Source organism: Phacochoerus africanus, chromosome 1 (genome assembly GCF_016906955.1).
Source record: "Phacochoerus africanus isolate WHEZ1 chromosome 1, ROS_Pafr_v1, whole genome shotgun sequence".
Taxonomy (NCBI): domain Eukaryota; kingdom Metazoa; phylum Chordata; class Mammalia; order Artiodactyla; family Suidae; genus Phacochoerus; species Phacochoerus africanus.
Window position 1 is genome coordinate 256418910 of NC_062544.1, and position 18219 is coordinate 256437128.

At 34.7% G+C, this 18219-nt stretch overlaps 1 protein-coding gene across 4 annotated transcripts in view; it reads left to right on the forward strand.

Annotated features, from left to right (window-relative positions):
• The window catches only part of ROBO1 (roundabout guidance receptor 1), a 398650-nt gene that overhangs the window by 302074 nt on the left and 78357 nt on the right, over positions 1-18219 (forward strand). For all 4 annotated transcript variants that reach the window (XM_047794457.1, XM_047794476.1, XM_047794465.1 and 1 more), the window contains exons 7-8: positions 11752-11760; positions 15916-16040. In XM_047794457.1, the coding sequence (XP_047650413.1) occupies positions 11752-11760; positions 15916-16040 (134 nt within the window). The remainder of the gene's footprint in view (positions 1-11751; positions 11761-15915; positions 16041-18219) is intronic.

Genomic DNA, 18219 nt, shown 5'->3' on the forward strand with positions numbered 1-18219 from the left:
AAATATGAAATATAGGAGTTCCCATTGTGGCGCAGCGGAAGCGAATCCGACTTGTAACCATGAGGTTGTGGGTTCAATTCCTGGCCTTGCATTTTAAAAATGCAAGATAGGTGAAAAGTAGTCTTTTTATGCATCCATAATGTATCAAATTTTATTGTTTGCTATCATTTTAAGTATTTTATAGGTACACACAGAATTAATACTTATGCTGAACAGTATTCATCCTTATAGATTCACAAATCATTCCAATATATTCCAAACATTAGAATCATCATGAAAATAGTTACACTTTACAATAGGAAGCAGCTGGTGTCTTTTGAATGTTATTTCAATTTAAAAATATAACATGCTGCATTTTATTTTATTTTTAAAAAGATCCTGTATTAACTGGAAGTTACTACTTTATAATATCTTACCTAAAACTCACAAAGCTGATTAAAATGTCCTGAGTGATTAAATTTGCTTCTAAAGTGTTATCCTCAGGACTTGATAAATAATGTGCCAGTATAAACATGCCTTTAGAAAATACTAAAATAAGTATAAGACAAAATATAGCTGAGTAAATGCTTTATAACAGAATTATGAGGGTAGAAAATCTATAAATGGTTGTTAAAGTTAGCTTTAGCTGTAGGACATTTATTTTGTGTGGTCGATGTTATTAGGAGAAAATTTAGAGCATTGCACAATTAAAACTGATGGATATGGCCATTTTACAAAGGTGCTTTTAAAAAGTAATTTATGGATGATAGAATAGTCATTTTAGACAGTGTTCATTTTAGGTCATTATAAAAGAAGTGAGGTATATGCTTGTATTTTTTTCTTAGGCTTTTGATTCCCCCTAAATGTACTAAACTATTAAATATAAATGACAATAAGTAATTTTGGCCTGATTTAGATTTCTTGGAAATAATGTTATGTAATTCCTGTGCTGAATTGTTGAGAATTTGAATGTTAGACATAGATGGGGGCTTACAAATCATTTGCTTTTTACAGATGAGAAAACTGAGGTCAGAGATGTCTTTATAATGTATAGCAAACTGTAACTATAAACATATATTTGATACTTGATCTATGAACTTTTGGGGGTTTTTGTTTGTTTTTTTGGGCTGCACTTGTGGCACATCGAAGTCCCCACCTAGGGCTCGAATCGGAACTGCACCTGCCAGCCTGTGCCACAGCCACAGCAACGCCAGATCTGAGCCCCATCTGCAACCTACACCACAGCTCATCCTTAACCCCCTGAGTGAGGCCAGAGATCAAACCCACATCCTTATGGATACTGCTAGGTTTGTTATCCACTGAGCCACAACAGGAACTCCTATGAACTTGTTTTTATTTGTTTTTTGTTTTACATTTCACATATGAATGAGATCATTTGCCTCTCTCTGTCCGACTTATTTCACTTAGCATAATACCCTGAAGCTCCATGGGAGGATTTTCTTCTTTTATAGCTGAATATTATTCCATTGTATTTAGTTAATGAACATTTCTTTATTCATTCCTCCATTGATGGACAGTTAGATTTTTTCTATGTCTTGGCTATTGTAAATAATGCTGCAGTGAACATCAGGGTACATATGTATTTTTGAATTAGTGTTTTGATTTTCTTTGGATGAATACCCAGGAGTAGAATTTCTGGTTCATATGGTAGTTCTATTTTTAATTTTTTGAAAGAAACCTCATACGGTTTTCCATAGTGGCCGCACCAATTTACATTCCTTCCAACAGTGCATGATGGTTTCTTTTTCTCCAAACCTTGCCAACATTTCTTATTTTTTGTCTTTTTAATAATAGCCATTCTAGGAATTCCCGCTGTGGCTCAGTGGTAACAAACCTGATTAATATCCATGAGGAAGTGGGTTCAACCCCTGGCCTCGCTCAGTGGGTTAGGGATCCGGCCTTGTCGTGAGCTATGGTGTAGGTCGCAGATGTGGCTCAGATCCCACATTGCAATGGCTGTGGTGTAGGCCAGCAACTACAGCTCCAATTCAGCCCCTAACCTGGGAACCTCCTTATACCGCGGGCGTGGCCCCAAAAAGCAAAAAAAAAAAAACCATTCTAACAGATGTAAGGTAGTATCTCATTCTGGTTTTGATTTGCATTTCCCTGACGGTTAGTGATGACCATCTTTTCTCTTTTGTTTTATTTTGTTTTGCTTCCTTTTTTTAAATTGAGAGTGCGACCTGTCTCTCTCAATCATCTCTATATTTCCAGAGCCCATTGCCTGAACATAGGAGCTCAAAAATATATGTGGAGAGAATTAACTTTGGAGGTTCCGGTTGAACCTCCACATCTCTCAGAATCTCTGCAATAAATGTGGCCAGATAGTTTCTGCTTGCATACTTCCAGTGATGGGAAACCCCTCCACCTCTTAGGGGCACCTCATTCCATCTCAGGGCATCTCTGCCATCTCCGTTTGCCCCATCGCCAAAGGCAGCCCATTTCATCTTGGCACAGGCTCTGCCATCTCCATTTGCCATGCCTTTCCCTCTGAACCCGGGGCCACAAGGAACCATCCTATGCACCTGACAGCTCTTCCAATAACTGAGGTTGGTCCTTCTGCTCCCTTCTCACACCTGGCTTCCTCAGCCATTATCCCTGATTCTCAGTCCCATCAAATTCATGATACTCTTATAGTACAGCCAACACATTGCTTTCCACCTGGAGCTGAAAGACCAAGAAATGAAGGCTGGCCCCCAGGAGTGTTAAGAATGGGGCAAAGTGGGGCCATGCCCATTCTTACTCTGGGTTAGTGGGTTTCGAAGCATTTGTTTTTAACAGCAGCCCCACCACTACACTTCATTTTGATGTAAAATCTTATTTTGTACTTTGTCAAAGTAATTTTTGAAAATGGGCTATGCGGTACGAAGTGGCATGAAAGTGAGGAATCTCAATCTCTTGGCCTTGTTTTCAGTCTGCTTCCCTAAGGCAGCTCTGAACACCTCCTCAGAAATCATTTCTACACATTCCACCTCAACGACATTTCAGTTTAGGTAACAAATCATGATGTTGACTGACACTCTGCTTATGGATAGAAAAACTCTGGGACTTCTTTTAAGTATATGAATAACAGATGAAAACAAGCTCTCGTAATAAGTTCAGTAACAAAAGAGAAGAGAAAGAAACAGAAATGCCCCTGGCTTTACACTCTCCCTTTGTCCCATCCTGCGTTAACCACTGCAGATAAACAACTTAGTGTATGAGCATCTTGTCATGTGCCTTTTGGCCTTCTGTATTCCTCTTTGGAAAAATTCAGATCCTCTGCCCATTTTAAAAATCAGACTGTTCAGTCTTGTGCTGTTGAGTTATACGAGTTTCTTATATATTTTGGATATTAACCCCTTATCAGAAATTTCAAGTATTTCTCTTATTCAGTAGGTTACCTTTTCATCTTATTGGAGATTTCCTTTGTAAATAATTTCTCCTTGAAAGTCATTATGTTTAGGTCATGGAGCCAAAAAACCTTAGAATCAAATTTACATTGGAATAAGGTTTAACACTTTAAAAAAAAAATTTTAAACAGGAGTTCCCGTCGCGGCGCAGTGGTTAACGAATCCGACTAGGAACCATGAGGTTGCGGGTTCGGTCCCTGGCCTTGCTCAGTGGGTTAACGATCCGGCGTTGCCGTGAGCTGTGGTGTAGGTTGCAGATGCGGCTCGGATCCCGCGTTGCTGTGGCTCTGGCGTAGGCTGGTGGCTACAGCTCCGATGCAACCCCTAGCCTGGGAACATCCATATGCCACGGGAGCGGCCCAAGAAATAGCAACAACAACAACAACAACAATAACAACAACAACAACAAAAAAAAAGACAAAAAAAAAAACAAGTCATGCAATTTAGTAAAAAGGACAAGGATTTTAAGAGCTGGATAGACCTGAAACCCATTGTCCATGTCTTACCTGATGTGTGACCTTAAGAAAATTATTTAATCTTCACTTTCTCCCTTTGCAAAATTGGCATATTGAACTCTTGTTTATAGAGTTGCTGGAAGGGTTTCTGGTGCATGATCTGACATGGAGTTAGTTAGCTAACATCGATGGCTCCTTATTAAACTGAGATATAGAAAGCTTATGTGATTTATGTAGGGGAGATTGTATTAATTTTGGAGAGGATCTTGATCCAAAGTTGTTTAACTCAGTTGAGTAATTTTATCATTATTCCATCATACACCTTAGCTCTAGACCCTCCATGAATTATGTCATTTGAAGATAAGCATTCTAGATTTTCAACTAAACAGATTCTTGAGCACTTTTTATATATAGAACAATATGCTGGACACTGTGAAGGAGGCACAGATAATAAGACATGGAGCCTGGCTTCATGGAGCTTATTATAGCCTATTGAAAAAGACAGCTAACATACAAATGTCTACAGTATTAGCAGAAAGTAAAAAGTGAATTGTAAAGATATGGCTGGGAGGGAGAAGGTGCTTTCAGCTGGACAATTGGGACATTATTGTCATTTGTTCACAGATATTTACAACATGAGTGATGTCCTCAACACGATAAGCTCTAGAGAAATGATGGCAAACAAAATTATTAAATACCTGCCCTCATGGAGCTTATACGCTAGTCTGAGAGAGAGAGAGAGATTTATAGAATAATCACACAAATGTGTGTTTTAAAACTTACAGTGAGTGTTCTAGGAGAAAAGTTAAGGTTGCTATGAGAACATATAGCATTCTGAAAAGATTTAGTATCAAATTTGGAGGTAGCTCCTTGAAGAAGTACTTTTTTTTTTCTTGAGCTGAGAGCTAAGGTGAATAGGCTCTAAAAAGGGATGGATCTCAGGGTACAGCATTTTTTTTTAATTGTCTTTTTGCCATTTCTAGGGCCTCTCCCACAGCATATGGAGGTTCCCAGGCTAGGGGTCCAATTGGAGCTGTAGCCGCCAGCCTACACCATAGCCACAGCAACCCGAGATCCGAGCTGCAGCCTACACCACAGCTCATGGCAACGCTGGGTCCTTAACCCACTGAGCAAGGCCAGGGATCGAACTCGCAACCTCATGGTTCCTAGTCGGATTCGTTAACCACTGAGCCATGGCAGGAACTCCTCAGGGTACAGCATTAACAGAACTGGAACTAAGATGGAGCAAGGTGGAGTCAAGGATGAGAAGACCTATGGACTAAGTTAGGGAGGTGGGGGAGGAGAAGGGCAAAGACAAAGAGTTACGTTGCAAGGCCATGTCAAGGATTTTGCTTTCTATTTCAAGAGCAATGGGACCATACTGAAGGGTTTTAAGCAAAAATTTTACTATAATCAGATTTTAGTTGAGGTTAGTTTTCAGTCATTTTCAGCTAAAAAAGCAAGACAGTAGCTCAGATAAGCCCTGTTGGATAACTTGTCCAGAGTGGTGACAATAGAAATAGAAAGAGGTAGATGGGTGGAGAAATAGCTATGAAGTAAAAACCTATGGAATTTGGTAATGAGTTGTGTATCTCTAAGAAGAGGGAGAGAGAAGGATCTGATTCCTGACATTCTAAATAGATTTAGGGACTTCTTACCACCCAAATTATGGTCCTGAGATCCTATGTCAAGTGGCTTACACATTATCCTAGATTGCTGGGTAGTTGCACTTCAGTCTCAGACTCTTCAGCAGGCAAATAACTAAGTTGCACTACTTAATAACTACTTTTGGGGACAGTGGGAACATTTTTAGAAGCAGAAGGAAAAGAGGAAGAACATTAACTTTTCTGAATACCTGTGATGTGTCAGGCATAGTTCAAGGTATTTTGTGCAGATAATAAGTTTTCACAGTCCTGGCTCTGTTGACATTTTGGGTTGGCTTATTCTTTGGTGTGAAAAGCTGTCTTGTGCATTGCAGGATGTTGATCAGCATCCCTGACCTCTGCCCGTAGATGCCAGAAGCATCCCCACCTCAGTTGTGACAACCAGAATTGTCTCCAGAACCATATATCTACAGAATAGAGTGAAATATTTGAGTGGAGGGGAAAAGTTCATAGTATTTTATGTATCCATTAAATATATTCTAAAAATGCCCCTCTTAATGACTCTATTTTTTATGTCTGAAAAGTTGAAAGACATGACAGGCTTTTATGTTAAACTTAATCTTTTCCCTAAAAAGAGATCATACCTAGTATTAAAATACCCCAAAGGTTTTTAATTGTTGGAGATATTGTCATTCATGAGCATCTATGCGTATAATTTCTCTGGTGTGATAGTGGCTGGGTTTTTGTTGGTTCAAATGTAGATAGCTTCACTACTTGAAAATTTGCATGTTCCTCTGTTTTAATAAAAATGTGTTTCTTCTCAGAAAAATCTCGTAACTCACTACTTTACTCCATTCATATTCTTCTAGAATGTGGTATTTACAGTTCCAATCTGTCAGATTTGTTAATTGAGCCCGGCTATTCAAAAAGCACTATTCATGAGAATGAAAAAAACAAAAAAAACAAAAAAAACTCATCAATTTAAGGATTCACTAGAATTTAGCTACTAATAATAAAAATGATTATCCATGAATCAGCAGAAGAATTCCATAGTCAGGATAATTTCATTTGTAGCCCAAGAAAGAAAGTTGTTCTCTGCTATTTGCTAGTAGGTTTAGTCCTACTGTTGATAAATTCACTTAACTATGAAATATTCTATAGGGTCATTTTAGGAGTTTAGAATACACTTAAATTATTTTAGATCCAAATACTGTGATGGTCTTCTGTCATTACATTAAAAATAATTGTCCAGGAGTTCCGGTTGTGGCGCAGGGGAAACGAACCTGACCAGGAACCATGAGGTTGCGGGTTTGATCCCTGCCCTTGCTCAGCGGGTTAAGGATCTGGCGTTGCCATCAGCTGTGGTATAGGTCGAAGACGCGGCTCGGATCTGGCGTTGCTGTGCCTTTGGCACTTGGACCCCTAGCCTGGGAACCTCCATATGCTGTGGGTGCGGCCCTAAAAAGGACAAGAAAGACAAAAAAATTAAAAAAAAAAATTGTCTGGCCCATTGCTAACAGTGGAGAATCTTAATACTTTGTCTAATCTGTAAGAGTAAACTCAAAATGTATTTGCCATTATGCTTCAAAAATTGAGATCTCAGTGTAAAAATATCAAAATGATAATTTTAATATTTTGCCTAATCATGCATATGTTTTCCACTTTTGGAATTTTCTGATATTTCCCAGATTTATCATGTGAGCTACTTGTATAAGGTACTTCATCAATTTAAGGTAATATTAACTGAAAAGAATATTCTATGGGACATTTCTAGTAGAGCATATACTTGTATATTCATAATCTGAAGAAAAAATATTAGGGGCAGAAGGATATATTTGTTGTTCTGCTTTGCCTCTGAATTGCCAAAGTCTTAAAATCACAGCGTAAAAATCACTTCAAGAGTAAACTATTCTATTTCTGTACCAGACAGGGTTATATAACTAAACTGCTTTGGCCAAATGGAAATAAATCCCATTTTTAAAGACCTCTGGAGACATCACAGTTGGCAACCAATTCATGGTTCAGTGACCTTTACTGTTAACTGCTTCTCTTCTATACTTTTCCTGAGTTGTTCATGTCATTAGTTAGGCCCATTATCTTTGTCTTCTGGCCTAAGTTAGTTATCAGGACTGGCTGGTCCCTGTATTTATTAGACATAATCTGAAGACTTCTTAAGTGTCTGACAGTTAACTTATTTCCTCAAACCAAAAAAAAAAAAAAAGGCCTCTTCCCCCAGCTTCTGTATAATTTTTTTCAAGCATTTATCATCTTTGTGACTCATGTCTCCTGAATATGACAGGCAGATAGAAGAAATGAGTCTTTTCTTTCTCCCTCCCTTCCTAGGATGTTTCTTTCCTTTCAGCTTTGTTTCTTTTCTCTCTTAGCTTCTTCTCTTATCCATACCTAAAGATTATTGTCTGAACAATGTGCATATTAGGAATACAGACAATATCAAACCGTTTGAATGATTTGGAGCCCTTCGATGGCACATTCACAGGAGGAAGAAAATCTCTTATTCTAAGTGTGTGTATGTGTGTATTTTGTGTGTGTGTTATTTGTGTGAGAGAGAAACAGTTCTTTTATCTAAAAACTCTTAGTTAAGTATATAATATTTGCATATCTCCAAATATTTTAAAGAAAGCTATCCTTCTTTCTCCTTTAGACATAAAAGGGAACCAGAGTTGTATAATTATATAATTATATGTATTATATGAGTGTGTGTGTATGCATATTAGAGAGAGAGACTATCTTAACTCCCCTTCTTCCCCCACCCAACCCCAAGAAATTAAAATCTAGGTGAAAACAGTATGCTTCTAGACAAACTCGGCTTTGTAGCAGATTCTCTAATACCTCACTGCTTTCTAAACTCCCTCCAATATAAAGAAATTTAAAGCTGTTCCTGGAGATGGATTGTAATCTGCACAGTGTTTCAATGTTAAAAAAAAAGTAAACTAGTAAGGATTTTTTCTCTTAAAAGTGTATATTTATTTTTAAAAGTAATTTTTACCTTCCTATTTGACATATTTACCTTAAATACTGTTTTTTATTAAAGTGCACATCAAAAGAATATTATTTTATTCAGGTTGTAATGAGTTCAAGAGAAGAAATGAGTAAAATTGGTTCACCCTTAAGAATTGATTGAATTACCTTTTTTCCTAAAAAGGTGAACTTTTTAATGGGTTTTAAGTCTGTTTCTTCTCACCTGTTAGTTTCCCATGTCTTTTTAAAAATTTTAGCCAAATATTCTTTAAAGATTTTTAATGCCATGAAGAATTCTCTAAAACTATTTTTATGTGTAGGTAGTAATGACTTTAGGTTTAATAGTTTATGGCACTTTAATTGTAAAATAAAATAGATTCTTTGTCCTATTGCAAATAGTTCTCCCCAAATTGATTAATTAGTAGGAAAATTTGTACAAACTTGGATTTAGTCAAAAGACCTGGAAGGCAGTCTTTGGTTAGTCACCTGTGACCTTGAGAAAGTGATTTAACAGTTTAGTTACTCTGTTTTCTCATGCAAAAAGGACAGGGTTAGATTGATAAGTTCTTAGGTCACTTCCAGAGCTAACATTTTATAGTTTTATTGTTTTATTAGAGAGGGAGACAGACAGGCCTTTCCTCTTTCTTAGGAAGAAAGGAGAGTTGAGATAGAGGTGCTCCCAGCCTTTAAAGCAGGAAAGAAGAGAAGTTGAGAAGAGTTAGATGGAGGGTAGGAGTGAAGCTGCCCATAAACCAGGAGCTTTAGAGGATAGTGAATGAAGAGGATCCAAATGACTGCTTTTCTCTGACTCTTTCTGGACTTACCAAACAGACAGTAATGGGCACTGTCTGTTTTGTAGAAGGTCTCGGCTTTCCGGATGAAAAAAAATATTCCTTTGACCTGACCCTATGAGAAATACAAAGGAATCAGAAATCTGGGGAAAATGTAGAGACATTTCTATCATTTATCTCTGGAAGATAAAGTTTAGGATGATAATTTTCTTTAAATGAATAAAAGGATTTTATTCAGAAGACATAAATGGCATTTATATGTTTACTGAAACTAGAACAAATGAAACTGTGACAGGCAGGTTTTCATTTAGATAAGAAGAATCATTTCCTGGTAATTACATTTGTTAAAAGCTTAAATGATCATTCAAGATAGGGTCGCCTGAAAAACCTCTCATGTTTTAGGAGCTTCTGTGTTAAATGATGTCTTAGATAACTTTTAGGATATTTAATAAACTATAAAATATTTTACAGTCATTTGTCATTGATGTGATATGCAAATACCCTAGCCAAACATTCTAAAACACACTGGACTTTAATTAAAAGACGCAAGTCCTATGGCTCCATTGCTGGTAAAAACTGTAAGGGAAAAGTTTAAATAGGTTGCTTCTCAGTAATTTTTTTTTTTTTTTGGTTTCTAGCATCTTAAATATTTTTGAAACCGTTTAAGGAATTTTAAATCCCTGAAAATATACAACTAGAAACTATTTAGAAATCATTCCTCTGGTCTCTTGACTTCAAATATGGCTGAATTTTAACTGCATCAGTCTAATCAGATCAAATGTATTTTCAGAGATTACCAAAAAGATAATTTTATGACTTTTTGTTTTCTCAAAGCAAAGTTCTGTTGCTATAGTTATCAGATTCTCTCTCTTGTAGTTTCTGAACATTTCTTCCTGTCATTTAAAAAAAGTCATCTTTAAGGTTTAAGCAAGTTCCATCCTCTCTGTGTTTTCAAATCTGGATAGCATAGCTATTGATGCTATGGTAAACATTATGCCTGAGTAAATGAGAATATACTATATATATGTATAGTTTTTCGTGCCCGCATGAATGAAAAATTATGCTGAAGGTTTTTGCTTTGGAGTGAAAAATAAAGACAATTTATTTCACTCACGCTGAAGGGAACATTTGAATTAAAATGTGCTTCTGAATTACCTTTAAATTTTGCATGTGTGGTTAACAGTAAGCGAGAGAACTTCTCTCTCCATTTTAAAACTACTGTTTCACAGTAGCAGTGGTTGGCATAGTTCATTTATTTCAAGTATGGGAATGTATATCAAGTCTAATTAATTGTGATTGCTGAAAGACGTGGACATTATTTATTTGAGTAAAATGTATTGTGGGTGTCTCCTGGGCTATTCTGAAAAAGCTCTGCGTTTGACAGTAATTATCTTTGTTTCTAAAAGAACAAAACAAAACAGTCGCTTTCCAGTATTTTAAATCAATTTGTATCACTTGCGTTTTCTATGTTAAAATGCCCAGTGTTTCAGCATTGAAAACAGGTAATGTGATTATGACTTTATTAAATAGTTATAAAGGTTTCTCTGTTTCCACAATGTGTTTACATTTTTCCTGTGTGCCTTCTCAATTAAAAATATGCAAGAATTCAAATATAACACCTTTATTAACTGTGCCACAGCCTATGTTCATGAACCAGCAGCACCTGGGTGCTTGTTAGAAATGCAAAATCCAGAGTTCCCATTGTGGCGCAGCAGAAACAAATCCAACTAGGAACCACGAGGTTGGGTTCGATTCCTGGCCTCTTTCAGTGCGTTAAGGATCCGGCATTGCCGTGAGGTGTAGTATAGGTCGCAGACTTGGCTTGGATCTGGTGTGGCTGTGGCTGTGGCCTAGGCCGGCAGCTGCAGCTCCGATTAGACCCCTAGCCTAGGAACTTCCCTGTGCTGGGGGTGTGGCCCTAAAAAGACAAAACAAAAAAGAAAAGAAATGCAAATCCTCAGTTACACTCCTGACCTATACAATCATGACTTAGATTATAACTGGTTCATTCTTACACTGATTCACGTATGAGTATGAAAAGCATGGGTGTAATAGAATATCATTGGCAGCATGAACTTTTAAAAATTACTCTGTGGAGTTACAGAATTTAACACTTCTTTGTCTTTAATTAAGATGCATGATTTCTATTCTGTGTAGCATTAGCAGTTAAGATTTATAATATTTTCTCTAAACGCGTAGTTATCTAACCCTGTCATCTGGTAGCAAAATGCGAAGTCTTTGAAAAGTGCTTTATAATTTTGTAGCTATCATCATTATAGCTCTGCCACTTAATCAATGTAGAGGTTTTAAGATTCATTTCTATTTTTCTTAAATTATTTATGGTGATACTGGAGATGCTACAGATGTTCATTCATGGACAGTATGGGCCATGTATCCGAATATTAATGTGTTCTTCATTTTATTTTTAAAGAAAGATCATTGTTAAGTCAAATCTGAATACTTTTTTCTATTTCATTTTCTGTTTCTTTATTTTTATTTATTCCATGTTTTCTTTTTTGTTTTGTTTTAGTTGGGTCTGGTAAGTTGACATTTTATTGGCCATCTTCTAATCATCGTGTCACTGTGACTGGAACTTCTCTTCCCCTTTCCATCCATACCCTTCCATGTCCTTCAACCAATCAGCCTCCATGTTTCACTTGTCATTGGCCACAAAGACAGACTGCACAGAATAAAGTCTGCAGGAAGTATGGGTAACTTGACAAAGAGTAAAGGTAATGGGGTTGCTAACTTTATGTTTTATTAAATGATGTGTGCTCTGCATCCTTCTATCTCGTTTCAGATTAAAAGTGATAAAATAAGCAATAGCGCTATATATTAATTATTTTTTCAGTTTATATATCACAAGATAAACAAATGAACAAAAATAGGTGCCCAGAAAACAGTTTGGGTCTGGGGAGGTTCAAAGTATATCTATGAATTCATGTCTCTCTATCTGAGTTTTTGTAACTATGGTTCAATAATAGTTATTAAAAGTCCTGTTGGTGAATAACCTTGCACTTGGGGCTATTTGCACTCATTTTCATTTCTATGCGTCAGATTCATTTCATTTTATGTAAGAAATAATCACATGATGTGTCTAAAATTTATCAGAATTTACTTTGATAAACATTGATGCTCATATGAATAAAGATTTCTAAGTACTTTCATGATTGGTACTTGGGAAGGGTACTGGAATGTATTTCAAGTCTAATTCAAACACTTTAAGGATGTTAGAACACCATTTTTGGGGAGTTTTGTATGGTGTTCCAGGGAATAATTTTGACCCCAAAAGAATCTCTCTGCTTTTTAAGTTAAATATTATAAGATGTCATTTCATACTAATACAGATAGGAGGATAGATTTTTCAATGATGGCGATGCAATAGAGCTATTTGAAAAAAATATCTTTGTATATATGTAAATGGAGATGATTAAAATTTAATAAAAACAAAAATACAGGGTAAAAACGGACTATTTATATAATAACATTAAATAAAAATTTATATAATTTTTACATATTATATAATCCATATTTATAATTGTATTGATAAATTATAAAATAACAAAATATGCCTAACTAGATTAGAAAGACTTTTAATAAATGGAAAAATATATCTACAACATACATGAGAAATGAATAAAATTTTAGCTTATCATTAGTTCTTAGAAATTAAAAAGTTAAGCACAGAAACAAAATATCCACAACAAATAGGATATCAATGACAAGGTAATATGAAGATAAATGTTTAACCTCACTAATGTAAAAATGCCAATGAAGAGGAGATTCTCTTCTAAGTTTGGCAAGGATATTAATGTTCAGTGTTAGTGAGGTTTGGGAGGAAAGTACTCTGAGAGATCTTCAGTTGAAATAAATTTGAATGTGATTGAGAAGAATGTTAATCTCACCACTGTTTTTAACAGTGGGAATTAGAAACAATATGAGTTCAAAGAAAATAGATTATTCAAATAATTGAAATAATTTGTATTTAGACTATTAAAGAGCCATTAAATTAATATTGTAGGAGAAGATTTTAAAATAATATGGAAGTTGCCTGGCTCAGAGGGTGAAGGATCCAGCATTGTCATTGCTGTGGTGCAGGTTCAATTCCTGGCCTGGGAACTTCCACAAGTCACAGAAGTGGCCAAAACAAAATTTAAAAAAAGCAATATAGTCCAGTTTGCATGACTGAATTATAGGTCTCTTTTCTCTTTGCTTATCAAATATTCTAAATTTTCAATACTGAACATATGTGATGTTATTAACATGCTTATGTGCTTTTTAATTATAGTACGTTGAAATATTGTAGCCTTTGGAAAATATTCTATTTTATCATAAACATCAAGTAAATGCATTTGGTGATTAGTCTTCTTAATCTAAATAGGTGATGATGACAGAAGACTGATAGATGGAGGCATATTTAATCCATTTAAAATTTTTCTTAGATGTATGTCTACATCTAATAGTTAACATACATGTAGAAAAGGATTTCTTTCTAAGACATGCCTTGTGCCTGATGTCATTGTTGATGCTGGCTGGAGAATATGCCTACAAGATATAGTAAATTCATTTCCAGGCAAATATCCTGTGTGGAAGGATTGCTGCAGGATAAATGTAGTTAGCATAAGGGTTTGCATCCCTTGTTCCCACATAAGTCTTTGAGGTTTGAGGAGAGCTGGCATTTTATAAAAGAAACGTGGATTCTGGCACATGTTATTAGACATGCTTCTGAGATTTAGGAAGGAGACCACCCGAAGTTTTTACTTGTCTCAGTGATTTGAACATTTATATTTTCCTACTCAGATTCCCTGAATGTATTGGAAAGTCATATTCTCCTATTCATTTAATTAATCATTTGGTTTTCTTTCATTGAAACAAACCAGACTCTTCTGGATTTAGTTTATTATCCAGTCAGTCCTTCCAATTTCTTGATCTGATTTCTATGTCAATTATTTCAACCCTTAACCAAAGAATCAAATGCTCCTATGTGGATGTCTGGGGAAGAAAATCCCCAGGCAGTGATGCACATGCCTGTTATTATACCTGGATAATGGTAGTGTTTGCTAAATTCATGAGTAAACCACTCAATTATAATCAGAGTTTTAAAAAATTAGAAGCTAGAACGTCAGCATTCCCAAATTGAACCTAAACTTAATTCTCCTAACTTTGTATTTTCTTCACTATAAGTTACAGGACATGTGAAGGCATTTGACTTGATTTTTTGGGGGTCTCCTATAATTTTCTAGTCAAATGGTATAATTTCTAGTAAACCTCAATAGAAAATAAAAAGGGAGTATAGAAGAAAGCACACTAATCTAGAAGTTAGGAGATCTAATTGCTTTCTTCAGTTTTGTGACCATGCATGGTGTTTTACATATCCCCTTTTTAAAAGGGGTTTTAAAGTCCACTTTACATGCATGCATATATGTGTATACACACATGTGTAAAAGTTATACATTTATATATTGTATATTATAAATATTTGTACGTATTTCTCAGATGAAATTGACCAGAAAATATTTAGCAAGTAAAAAAAGTACCCTTTCAAATTCTCACCTTCATTAACAACAAAAAAAATCATATTCTTATGAGCAGAATGGTAGCACTTATGGGCATAATCTGCATATACTTTTTGATTCATATCCACTTTATGGAGTTATCCTAAGTGACTGACATAAGTAACTGAAAGTACTTTTAAAGAAAAAGTTGGAAATAATGGAACAGTCTTTAAAAGTGGATTATCCTGTATAAACTTAAATGTCTGGCTTGAAACATTCACTTCAATTTGAGCTGAGACAAAAAAGGAGAGTAATGAGGTGTTTTAGACAGCTGATAAGAAATGATTTTGAAAAGTGTAAACAGTAGGTAAAAAGACTTACATTCAGTGCACATTTTTTTCCAAGCATAAAGGCCAACCCAAAACAAGCTTCCTTTTTTTATTTTTTAAAGGAATGACTCCATCAGCACACCTAATGTTTTCAGCTGCCAATGCTCTCAATGTAACTGACACAATTTTCTGACACTCTATTTACTGCTAGATGAAGTGGCCATTTAAGTCTGTCTAAATCAAACAGTTTGGACAAAGCTGGCAGTATTTATAATGTCAGGATGAGCAGATGTTTTAAATTTGCCCTCATTTCCATATATATTCTGTTTGAACATGCCCTTGCCTATGTAAATGAAGGAGGCATTCAACTCCACTATTGCTCTAAATCCATTTCTATTCGAGTAATTGGACCAAAGACTTTAAATGGTTATAATTTGCACGGTAGTGTTTCAGGAGCATTTGAGTTAAAGTAATTTTAGGACCTGCCTACCTGAAAAGGTCCTTATGTCTATGATTAAAGTCCATATACATTTAAAAAGCTGTAAATAAGAAAAGATGCTTATTCACACAAATTTCAGGTATATGTCGAGAATAGAGTCAAATTGTAGTTCAAGAATTTTTTTTTAATATGGAGGTTACTCTTAGCAGGTCAGGTAATTTAAAAAATACTTTTTTACAGAACTACACTGTTTCACTCTATAAATGTGCACTTAATTTAGCTTCAATTGAGGATGAGAATTGATACATTTTGTGTATCCATATAGTACATAATATAAAAACAACACAACACTTTGGGTATCAGCAAATTGTCTCAATTAGGACTATGCCCTCAGGCTTTTGATTCAGAGTAATTTGTTTCATCTCCTTCAGAACCTCCACATTTTGTTGTGAAACCTCGTGACCAGGTTGTTGCCTTGGGACGAACTGTAACTTTCCAGTGTGAAGCAACCGGAAATCCTCAACCAGCTATTTTCTGGAGGAGGGAGGGAAGTCAGGTATGACGTTCTAATATTTCAATCAGCAACAATGAGTGCCAGATATATAAGAAAAAGCAACAGATTATTTAGTCATGTAGCTGTCACTTGAAGAGAGCTGAGAAGTCTTGGAGTGACCTTAACATTTCAGCAATGAAAGAAGACAAATTTTCCTGCCTTGTTTTAATTCTCAAATTTTTCCTGCCAAGTTTTGATACACAGGGTGGTATATAGAATAGCAATGGTTTATCATAAAAAATTTACCCTGATTTCCAATTCATTCCCATTTTAAAGAAAATGACTTCTTTTTCTCAACTTAAATCAGTAAGTTATAACTTCTATTTTTCAGAGTTCTCCAATTATATGATGAAAGAGATTTATGCACATTTAGAACAAAGAGGATAACTATCCAGTGCAATTGCTCTAAAAGCTCTGGAAATTTGAAGTATCTTCTTTATGTTTATGAAAAATTATGTTTTAATTTATATATATACCAATTAAAGTTTCATCAAACTATGTGAATGTTATCTTTAACATAAATGTCATGTTGAATATAGTTCAGTAAGTTCTCATTCTTTAGGAACTGTCATATATAATCACCATTTGCTATCAACTCCTACCCTATACATTTTATAATCCAGATTTTCTATATACATTACAGCTAGAATATAGAGATCTGTGCTCTTAAACATTCCGACTTCACTATTGAGCCTCAGCTTATGAAAAAGGGAATTTTGAAACAATTTCATTTTAAAAATAATAGGAAACTTTAAAATAGTTTAAAAAATATAACTCATTTTCCTCCTTGTCTCTTATTAATGACTTGCTGTCTTCAATAAATGAATACATTTCCCTTTGCTTGTTTCTGATACTTGTGAAAAAATTATTCTCATTCATTTTCAATACAGTTATTCCTAATTTCTTTTATTTTTTGTTTAAATCACCTTTGAGTGTGTTTAATGATTTGTTTTTATTTTGTTCATACAAATAACACACAGTTTACTGACCAAACTCACTAATCATTTATATGTAATGCCATCAAGTTTACTTTTATTTTCACTTTGGTAGGCAAATATTAATTTGAATATGGCATGAAGGCTATCATTTGAGTTCTAATACTTTGATTGGTTCTAACACATTTCATTTGGCCTCAAAGGAGTAAATTTGCTGACTGCAAATTAAAGACAAGAGAAAGCAAAATATTTTAATGGAACAGGAAGACTTGAAAGTGTGTTATGTGAGAAAATCTGTGTAGGAATAATAGTAAATCTACTAGAAGTTCTTTTTGACATAATATTTGAGTCATCTTTTAAATTATATTTGAAATCTTGAAATTATTTTGATTTCATTTGATTTAATAATGTAACTCACTTTTTCATAAAATTTTTCTCACCGAACACACATCCATGGAGTGGTAGTTAAACTTTAATAAAGTGATGTATGTTAAAAAGCACCTAAACTTTTAACAAGTAGCAAATTTAGTTAGAAGAAATGTTAATATTCTTGATTTAATGAAAAACAATGACAATGTTATTTTTCATGAAATATACACAAAATACCACATTATTTTGAGGTATAAATACATGAAATATTTATGCCACAAATAACATCACATATTGTCCTGTTTGTATTTAAGATAACATTCTATAGAAATAACACTGCACTATGAATTCTTAAATTCAGTATTTGAATTTCAAAATCTATATCAGATGTGCTCACCGTTTTAACCAGAAAAACAAGAAATTGTTAACAATTTGGTAGAGATTACTGAACTTTTATAATGGACAGATAATACAGATGTTATGGTGCCAAAATGACATCCTTAAACTTAATTTGTCAGAATGTACTTAAATTTTAATGTCGTGTACACATGAAAAGATTTAGTGTTTATAATCCTAATTGTCCATATATGTGAAACAAAGATTTTGGCTTTGTTTTGGTTAAATCTGCAAAACTTCTAACTCTGATGGTATCTAATATCATTTTATATCTAGTGTTATTTGAAACTGATAATTATGAAGGCCTATATCAATGTTTAGAGTTCATTTAAATTTTCAAATAATCCTATTTAAGGCTTGGTCATTAAACCTTTTGCATTTATATGTTTACGTGTGTGCACATCTATATCTGTAAGTATGTGATTACAGAATATTTAGCTTATTTGCATACATGTGTATGTGGTATGTGTGCTGCGCATATA